The sequence below is a fragment of the Argiope bruennichi genome, chromosome 4, assembly GCF_947563725.1.
Source record: "Argiope bruennichi chromosome 4, qqArgBrue1.1, whole genome shotgun sequence".
NCBI classification, from domain to species: Eukaryota; Metazoa; Arthropoda; class Arachnida; order Araneae; family Araneidae; genus Argiope; species Argiope bruennichi.
Window position 1 is genome coordinate 123,971,209 of NC_079154.1, and position 10,698 is coordinate 123,981,906.

Here is a 10,698-nt window from a genome sequence, read left to right on the forward strand (position 1 = left end):
ATAGTTTATAATCGCCGGGGGTAATATTTCGCGCTTTTTCGCTCTTCGGCTCTTGTATCATTTGTGAACGGATGTCGGTTCGTCATCGCTTCTTTCTTGTACATAAATTTAAGATTTTTTAAATAGGAAATTAATTAAAATATAAATTCAATTAAAAAATATCATTACATATGTATCAATATTAGAAAATATATTCTTTATATTGTTATTTATTTGCTGTCATTGCAAATGTAAAATTATTTAATCATCCTTTTATCAACTTATGTCATGACTAATTTTCATACAAAATATTGGTAATCTTTTGATTTTTCTAAAACCATTCACGAATCGACAGTTTTTCTTTCAGACAGACCTCCAGTAATTCCTTCCGCCGGCCACCTGCCCTGCTGGATGCCTGTCGCGATCCTCCTGCCCTGCCTCCTCGTCCTCCCTTAGAACAGCCTCCCTCTGACGTGCCTGAAGACGTGTCAATGAGTACTGCATCACCTTCATTGCTAACGACGCTTGTTCCGTCTCATATCGAAGGTCCTCTCAGTACTTCTGTGCTAAGAGAATATTTCTAGGCAGTTCTGCGCATGTGCCATCAGTGATAATGAGATAAAAAAATAAACAATAATTGAGAGCTAGTCAACTTCCCATCATGATGAGAAGGTCTGTTTCGCTAATTTACAATAGAAACCAACCTGAATGCAGCAACATTGTTGCGTAATGTTTGCCAAACCAGACGATTTTCATGTTTGTACTTGAAAACATCCGACTCTTCGCTTTGAACAAATATTTAATCCTGGTTGGAATAGGCTGAAACTGTTATGGATCAAAAATGTTTCACAGTGGGCATTATCGATGTGGACACATACTGGCGGGTCTCAAGATTCTTTTTCTTGAATCATTTCTCTTGGGAGATGGCAAGTAAAGCGCATGCTCACTTGTTATAAAGACTATTTAAGCGTTGACAACAGAAGATGATTTCCACGATTTTCATTAGTGATCTAAGTAAAGATCTCAAGTGGCTGGGGTGAAGTTGGGTAATGCCGATTCGCTTCGAATCTTTTCAAACAAACAGAAAACTGAATGAAGAAAATGATTTAAAAAGAATGTAAAATATGTCTTCCTTCATCTTTTTTGATGTTATGCTTGTTATCCATGCATAATTTTTGAATGATTAATGTATTAATTGCGCAAGGATTAATTGATTCATCTGTATTGTTTTGTTTGCTAAAACGGAAAAACGATGCCCCCCCCCACACACACATACATTCTTTCGTTGTATTTAGTTCAAAACGTAGATCAACAATGATTCGATTCATATTTGGAAAATAAATTCGTCACAAAAAAACTAGTACTTTAATTACACCTACTTAGAAATAAACGAAATTTGGGGGAAATTTATTACAACTCAAGCTTTAGATTTCCAATTGAATTTAATAAATTTGTTCAAAATTATTTAAATAAAAAAATTAAAATTAAAACAGATATTATTAATTAAAATTATCGTTCCATCCTAGAAGAGGATAAAGAAAAGTATATTTAAAATTTAATGCAATATTTTTTATAATTGTTATTACATAAAAAAATCCTCAGATTCGAAATAAAATGCTAATTAAAACTCCAAAATGATGAAAAAGATCTTAGATAAGATCGGAATCCAATCTGATCTGAAGATCTGATCCAATTTCAGATCTTATCTAAGATCTTTTTCAGATATTAGATACGATATTTTTCATTTTAAACAACATTAACTTATCTAAAGGTCAAGATAAAATTTTTAAGTCATATTTAATAAACATGACTATTATAAGTATCAAAAAAATTATGGAGAAAGTGAAAATTGGGTTTATTCCTGAAAATAAGATAGTGTTCTAAATTCTTCCAAAATTAAAAAATAATAATTATTATTATTTGATAATAAAAATCATAGAACACATTAAACTTTCGATCAAATACTTGATACATTTTTGTTTAACATGAAGTTTAGTTCCTTAATAATGAAATTATAATCTTTATATGGATTTTTTTAATACTTTAATTCGTTCCTTAGAATGTATTTTTTCTTGAAATCGCCTAAAACATTTGTGGTATATTTCGAAGAATTGTTGTTATGACACAAACAAAAATCATTCTACGAATTAACACCTAATCCGTTAATTTAAATTTCATATTGGATTTTAAAATAAATATAGTATTGATGTGAACAAAATTTTTAAAAAAATGAATATTTAATGTAATTAGATGTCTAGAAAGTACAGAAAATTCTTGTATGCATTTCTTCTTGCTAGAAATCGCGTTATGCTGAACATGCACTATCGAACCAATTTATTTGTGTTCAAATATGTCTCTAAATTTTAACTGCACATATTGCGAGTGAAATGTTATTTTTATTTAACTGTCAATTCAGTATTCATGTGTAAATAACAGAAAATGTATATATTTGCTTTTCTAAGCAAAGAATCAAAAACTATATGAAAATGTTAAATTTATGTTACCATTAATACAGGATTGTTTATCGCTTTTTATGAGTGTTAGTCTAATTTTTTTATTGAATTATGCAAAATCATTTTATATGGGAGAGCATTATTTATAAAAATCTCTACAAAGTAAGATTACTTAAAAAGTTATTAAAAGGCTAATTGTTTAACTCATTAAAAATTTGCAATTACTTTTTGAATGAAAGAGCAGGAATCTATAGTATACCAGCATAAGTTGTTACTATTACTTACTATCAAATATATACTAATTGATAATTTGAAACAATAAAGATAAAGCAATCGATGAAAAAAAAAACTTCTTAAGAAAACAGTTAAAAGTTCATAATTAATGCTTTTTAGTTATGATATGCCATTTTTTTATTAATTCTACGTGCTAGAGACACGGTCGTATTTAAGAGATATTATTTTTGTTCGCTTATAAGTTGTTGTTTTTTTATTGCCGACGATTTTTTGAAACACATCACATACGGTCACTCAAAATGCAAAAGTCATATTTGATTGAAATCCACCAGTCAATATTCTGTTACATCGCCAATGCATGCCAAGTAGCCATATTTTGCATTCTTTATCTTAGTATTTTGCATTTTAGTATCAGTAACTTGGCATCTTTTAATGATATAAGAAATTAATCAAGTAGATTTCAAGAAACAAAATGTTTGAAATATAACATTTTGTGCTCTGAGTGGCAATATGCTTGACAAGTATCAGTTATCTCTAGCTGGTTGTGTATTACAATGAAAGTGAAAATAGGCTACTGATTTTTTTTAATCATTTTTTATTCGTACATGTTAATTGTCTGGATTTTATAAAGAAAAATTATTACTACTCTAAAAATAAGTTTATTACATTTAATTATATAAAAATGAAAACAGGGTGAATCTTCTATAAAAATTATGTCCTTGTTTATTATTTGAAATCCAGTTTAGCAAAAACTGTGCAATTTATTATACATTCACAGATATATATTTCTACTTAACTGTTGCCAAGAAAGGAAGAAGACATCACATTTAATTAATAAAGAATGAAATACTTGTAGAATTAATAAAATCGAAATTGATGTTTCATTTCAATTCAATATCTTAACGAAATAAATATTTATGTATGATTGAATTAATGTGAAACCAGAATTTTTTTAGTTATTTAAGACAAGAATGTGATTTTAGGAAAAGTTATCTCACTAATATTTTTTGTGTTGTTGTTCTTAAAAAAAGATCATCTACTATAAGAATTAAAAAATTTTTTCTTTATAAATCGAATTTTTGCTTGGAGAACCATCGAATCTCATAATCCTTCAAAAATATAGATAAAGATCCTCTTTTCGATAATTCTCGTAAGTTGCAACTTTTGGTGTAAGATGGTGCATATGTTTTAAGAAAGAAGTTCTCTATCTGCATATGTGTTTATCCGCTGTGCATTTTTAAAAGGAATGTTGCTGCATGTGGTCCTGAAAAGAAATTATAGAGAATGAATTTAACAATAAAAAAATGTTGAAAAGAAGTCGTTTTAAACTATGTTATTCAGTGTTTATTTTGTTGGAAAAATTATTGAAATTTAATAAAATGCCACAAACAAAAGCTATTGTGAAGTTTATTATCTAAACATAATTATTTCATATTCTTGAATATCATATATATGTTTCAAGAAGTTCAAAATAACCAGAGCACTATCTACGATTTCATAAATTAAATGTGTGTGTGCGTGTGTTTGTGTATGCGTACGCGCTCGCGTTTTTGCGCGTGTGCGTGCGCATTTGCATGTGAGCGTTCTCTACAGAATAGATCATTAGACCTAGAACCATCAAACTTGTCCCAGAAATAACAAGGAAAGTGACAATGCACCTTCGAGTTATTTCTTATAATTTAAATTAATTAAAGATTAAATGAAATTTTGACACTCCCGATAAATTATCGAAAATGTAATACAAGATTTAAATTTAAAATTTTGCAACAATTTAAATTTAAAAAAATATATATTTAATGAAATCAATATAATTGCTATGTAGAGTTTTATTTATCGATTTTTATTCATTTTTAACAATATTTTAAATTCATTTTACAATCTTATGTATTTTACTCTCGTAAAGAAACTCATATATCATTTCCATTGTTGATAGAAATATTTCCCCCTGGAATTTTCTCCCATTGCTCATGTTGAAGATATAAAAATATGACTTATTTTTCCCATGATGAAAAAGTTTGTGTTCAAAATGAGCTTTTAGTAAACTTTCGAAATTTTATTATACTTACAATTAAGGGTTATAAATAACAAGTAAGACTTAATAAGTAAGTAAGTCTTAACAAGTAAACAATGATGAAAAAAAATTTTTTTAATGCTTCCAGTTTTCAGCAAGAAAGTTCTTTGCAAAAAAAAATAATTAAAGATTAATGACTTCTGTCTCAAATTAAAGTTCAAATTTTAGGTGAGATAATAAAAATGCTGTAAGATTCGTAGAATAATAAACAGATTGGTGTAAGTCTTCTAAAACATGTCATTTATCTGTCAAAGTTTGAAATTTAAAAATACTTTATTGAGAAAGGTATTTAAAGCAGTTACATAAAATATTTAATTAAAAATTTTGGCAGCGGTGAAAATGTTGACCGTCAAAAGCGGCTAATGAAGAATAAGAAAATGAAGTATAGTATCATGAAGATAAAAATGTAAACCTGGCAATTACGTTTTTAATAACGCTAGTAGTCACGGGAATTCTATTAAAGTTGGGTCATAAACACTATGAGCAGGACAAGTGTAGGACCTCTAAAATAACACGGCTAATGTCTGTCACAATATGATGCTTAAAAACATTTTCTTGAAAGAATCCCAAAATGTAACAAGAGAGATATAAGTGAAAGTAAGCTGATCATCAAAAGCAGTTAGCAATAAAAATAAAAATAGCAGAGAATAATTGTTTTTTTTAACCAAAAAGTAAATATTAAAGACCTTTTAAAGGTAAGACGTTTATAGAAATATTTTAAATAAATTCAAATTTTAATCACAGTGTTTCATATATCTTAGTTTTCAATTAATAGTCTTATGGAAAATCTTCAAAAAATCGTTCGTAGGTTCTACCGTGGAAAGTTCAACTGCCTCAGTGGCCACGGTGACCTGGTGGTAAGGTTTCGGCTCGTGAACCGTAAGGTTTCAAGTTCGAGATCCGATTCCATCGAACAACGGCCGTGTAAGGGGGTCTGTTGCACGTTAAATCCATCAGGGCCAAACGTATTACCGCTGGTGTGATGTGGTGTGGAGATGGGGCCAGCTCAGGTGTCATCCTCGTCATCTGACCGTGGTTCAAAATGACGAGGTCCGTCCCAAAATAGCCCTAGTGTTGCTTTACAAAGGGACGTTAATATAACTTAACTGCCTCAGTAACAAATAAGAATGCTTTATTACACACGGAAATAAAAAAATATAAGGGTAATAAAACTTATTCAATATCAGCACTTGCATTAAACAATAACGGTAAATTGGTAATAATCAACCGTAACATCACAAAGCGTTTAGAGAGAACTTGAAGGAGAGAGACTTCGCTTAAGTACTCACGAACATAAATAAAACTACAGACATAATCTGGGACATTAAATCATTACAAGCATCAAACCCTACAAGACAATTATAAAATTGCAAATCATTAGACATATAAATACACAAAGATAACCGAGATTCCTTTCTCTTATATCTACATCGTTTGCAAGCGTCAGCTTCTCACATTTCCTTCAGAAATACAAAAACAGTACTTTACACTCCTGATGATCTGATCATTACGCTTCGTATATGTCCATTTAGTGGCGCACACCTCATTTCGTTCAGGAAATTACACCCATTAGGAAGATGAAAGTAAATAAGAAAGAAAGGACTGAAATACAACTGCTCTATCATCGTTTTAACACTTTATTATAGTCAGTTATATACCTCCAGCAGGCTACAGAGGGGCTAGGTTTAAACTTAATTTATTCATTACGATTGGTGTATGAAAACAAGGCCAGATGTACTTGCGGACATATTACAATTTATTGAACAATTAAGATCCATTTTCGAAAAAAATCAAAATTTGGCTAATGGTATGTCTTTTGTATCCCTCAAATAAGCATTTCTATGTTAAAACCAAGCTTATTGCTAAGATGCTATTGGAAAACATAGACTGATCTCTGGTATAGCACCTTGATCTCCAATATATACTAGATATCAAGTTCAAGTAAGGTCAGACACTTGTAAAAATTGTAACAAATTTGAATTATTCATTTATATAAGCTGATATTATTGATATAATAATGCTTAAATACACTAGCTTACGTGTCATAGACAACGTTCTTATTAGATAGTGTCAAATAGCAACGGTGAAATATAAACAAATCACTATATAAACGTTTCAAATTACTTTATTGAACGTTCTTACAGCTGCACTTCGCTTCAATGCTTCGCTCATTAATGATACTGAAAATAATATTAGAAATGCTCTGGATAGGGCGCAACAAAAACCCCATACAATTAGAGAAAAGAAGATGTACATGAAATTAAGCAATAGGTCCCAATCAAAATGTAATCGACCGCGAAAATAAGCTTAATTATTTCGAAATGGGTGATTGCCATGACTTACATTTGGAAATTGTCGACCATATCTTCCAAAACTATAATCAAAAATGGTTATCTTGAAAAATTATTATATCAGTTCCATCTTTTTTTATTTTTTAATAAATTTTCTAAATATAGTACACAATTTGTAACAATTGATTTTTAATGTTAAAATGAAATTTAAACTGATCTATCAAAGCATTCAATCACCTGTTTTTGCCTTTGTTAAAACGAAGGCTCAAAAAATGCTTTCCCTGGACATTAATTCAAAAGTAGGAATTTCGCTTTCATTTCGTAGTATTTACACTTTTTAATTAGCACGGATTATAATTCTTTTTAATTTATTTTTATTATTTTATTTATATTTTGCGGTCTTATTTATATTTTATTTATATTTTGCGGTCTAAAAAACAAGGTGAAATTTAAAAAACAATGTTAATGGAACAAACAATATCAAATGTTAATGGATACCACATTAACATGTAACAGCCGAAAAATTCAATAATCTGAGGGAACAAGCTGGTCGTTAAAGACGGCTAATTTTAAATAATACAGAATTTTTAATTATAACTTAGCTATTTTCCTTACTTTATGAAGTCTCTTTTCAAAGCCTTTGGCAAGCGTTTGGATTTGATATTGAAATTTTCAGATTCGAGACTGTATTCCATCAAAGATCCAGCTTGCATGTAAAAATAGCGCACGTTTAAACCTCATATGACGGACAGATATTCTCGCGTTGGTATGGTGCGAAAACTTGAAAAGAAAGAGAAGGTGAAAGCACAAGTCACTCATTATTTAACAACGCTTTAAAAGTAAGAGCATCACTCTTAATATCCCCCAAATAGCATCACATAAGTTGTTAATCTTCAAAATCAATCCATGAAATATTATCCAAAGTAATCTGATCCATATTATCCAATAATCATGATCGATGAAGTCATATAATTATTGAAGTATTACTTTCTGGCAATAGTCATGATCGATGAAGTCTATTAGAAGAATTATTGAAATGAATTATTGAAGAAGTATTACTTTCTGGAAATAAAATTACCCTTGCTGTAAAATAATCTTCACAGCTAAGAATATGCAAATGAAAAAAAATGCATCAAAACATCACAGAAAGGAACAAAAATATGCTCTACATTATTTTTATCTACAAAACTATCAATATTTTTATTGAGTCTCTCTATTATTTAAAGGACTCCCCAACTTTGTGTCAAATAATGGCATCTGCAATAATATAATATTTGAGGCATCGTTTTCTGACATTGAACTGATGAAATATACTCCATATATTAAACATCAAATTTAAATATAAGCACTTCAAGTTCTTCAATGATAAAACAATTTTTTTTAATTATCACTTCAATTCTTTCTCAACGTACAGAAATATCATGATTATAATTTAAAAAGACCAAAGAAGGTCATTTGAGTTTTGAAAATGACAATTTCTTTTAAGTATTCATTCATTTTTGAAAACAGACGTGAATTATATATATATATATCAGAACATATCGCAAACTTTAATCATGACTTTTCTCTGAAAATCGTGAAAAACATTAAATTTAAATTCAGGTTTCATCCATTTTATTCTAATAACTCAAAAGTCAAGAGGTATCAATTGAGCATTGCATAATTAATCTTAATTTGTACACCCAGGCCATCTTAATAAACTTGAGTGCTCAATGCTAGCCACTAGAAGTAAGAATTTGAACAACTATGAACTATTAAAAATATCTAATAAACAAACTGTAATATTTTTTAATAAAGTGCAGTATACGGAGATTAAAAAACGAAATCTGTAGTACTACTATAATACAGTGCACAGCTATCTATTTAATCATTGGCTGTTAGATAAATTCAATTAATTGTCTATATTGGGATTTTTTTCACTGATTATCTCGGTATCAAAATTTGAGAACGTGGTATTTAATGATGCATGATAATTAAACATCACAAAATCTGATATTAGCTAATTAAGAGCTTAATTAAGATTTTGCTTTTAATATATTTAAAATCAAAATTAAACTCCTTTTTGTTTAAAAATTTGTGTGAATTGAGTATAGTAAATTATGGCTGAATCATTGGCACCTTTAGGCTTCAGTCCAATCAGCTCACTTGCTAAAACGATGGGCACAACAAATATAGTAAGAAGTATTTATATAATAAGTATGTACAATAAAGTTTATCAGTGTATTGTTACTTTAATATTCTGAACGAGAAGCTATACAAGATTTAAATCAGCATATTTCATAAACTTTACCAGATTCTTACTATTTTCAGAAATTATTATAGACATTTTAAATTATTGTTCTATCTCTGATGGACAATGTTGGGCACCCACTATGTTGTGGTGTCGCCATCTATTGTTAAGTTTGGAACTATCATATAAAGTGCACTTAATATCTGATACTACTGCCATCTGTCGGTGACTTTTTGAACATTTCAGTAATATCTCTTTTAAAACTATAATCCTTAATATAATAAACTATACCCTTCGATATAAGAGTGAAATAATCAAATAATACACTATTCTTTTTCACAAGTGTGGAAAAAATAGATTAAAAAGGAAAAATTATAACTTTTACAAATTTTATAATACATGAATATAGCTTAGGATGTCAATGAAATGTTCCCAGTTGGGAATGCAAAGTGACTTTCTATGCAAGTCACTTCTAAGTATTTTTAAAAACTTACTACTCTCAAAAACACAGCAGAATCTATAAGAGTGAGAAAATTAATTCTAAACTTCACATATACACGACATTTATTTCGACCAGGAGAAATTGTATTTTTTATTAAAACACATTTTGATTCGATGACCTTTTTTGTCTGTTTTTTAATTCTTTATATATTTCATCAATTTTCCTTAAATTGCATATTACATTTATTTTGAAATGTTATTAAATTAGTGTTCGCAATCCATGCTTTTAATCACTGAAACTTTTTTAGTGTGAACTTCGGTTTTCTCTTTTGCATAACAAGCAAAAAAATGAAAAATAATTTTTCCACTAAAAAAAATCTGCGCAATGCGTAAAGACAACTTCATGCCACAGATATATACATGGCAATTGAATGTGCATTGTATCACTAACATGAAATGAGCAATTAAATTAGTCATTTCACAGCAATTTCAAGTGAATCGACATTGTTTTCTAGCAAGCAATTTCCAATAAAGTTTTGAAAATACATGTTAAATCTATGTAATATATACTATTAAATCTATAAATAATGTAATAATTAACAATTATTCCCCTACGGCCAACGGTTTCTATTTTTATTTGGACCATATAGAACAACAGGTACGTGACTGTTTCCCTCGCCTAATTTTTAAAGTACCCAACTCAAATTTTAAAATTAAAATGACGAAAATCTGACAGTATTATTTTGTATTGACAAATTAAATTAAATAATGCATACAGCTTTTATTTTAACGTTACTTTTATTAAAAAAAAATTGATTATATAAGACATTTTCTATTCATATAAATATTGATATGAATAGAAATAATAAGCATAGAAACAAGAACACTATTATCACAGGTAATCTTAAATTTTTTAAAAAGAAATTCCTCATTGCAAATTTCAGATTCCACATCTTATAAAAGCAATTTTTTTATATATTGTTGCACTTCGCTAAGAGT

At 28.8% G+C, this 10,698-nt stretch overlaps 1 protein-coding gene across 1 annotated transcript in view; it reads left to right on the forward strand.

Moving 5' to 3' along the window:
• The window catches only part of LOC129966431 (uncharacterized), a 144,033-nt gene extending 139,987 nt beyond the window's left edge, over positions 1 to 4,046 (forward strand). Inside the window, exon 4 of the mRNA XM_056080855.1 lies at positions 347 to 4,046. Coding sequence (XP_055936830.1) covers positions 347 to 435 — 89 coding nt within the window. The 3' untranslated portion in view covers positions 436 to 4,046. The remainder of the gene's footprint in view (positions 1 to 346) is intronic.
• The last annotated feature ends 6,652 nt before the right edge of the window (positions 4,047 to 10,698 follow it).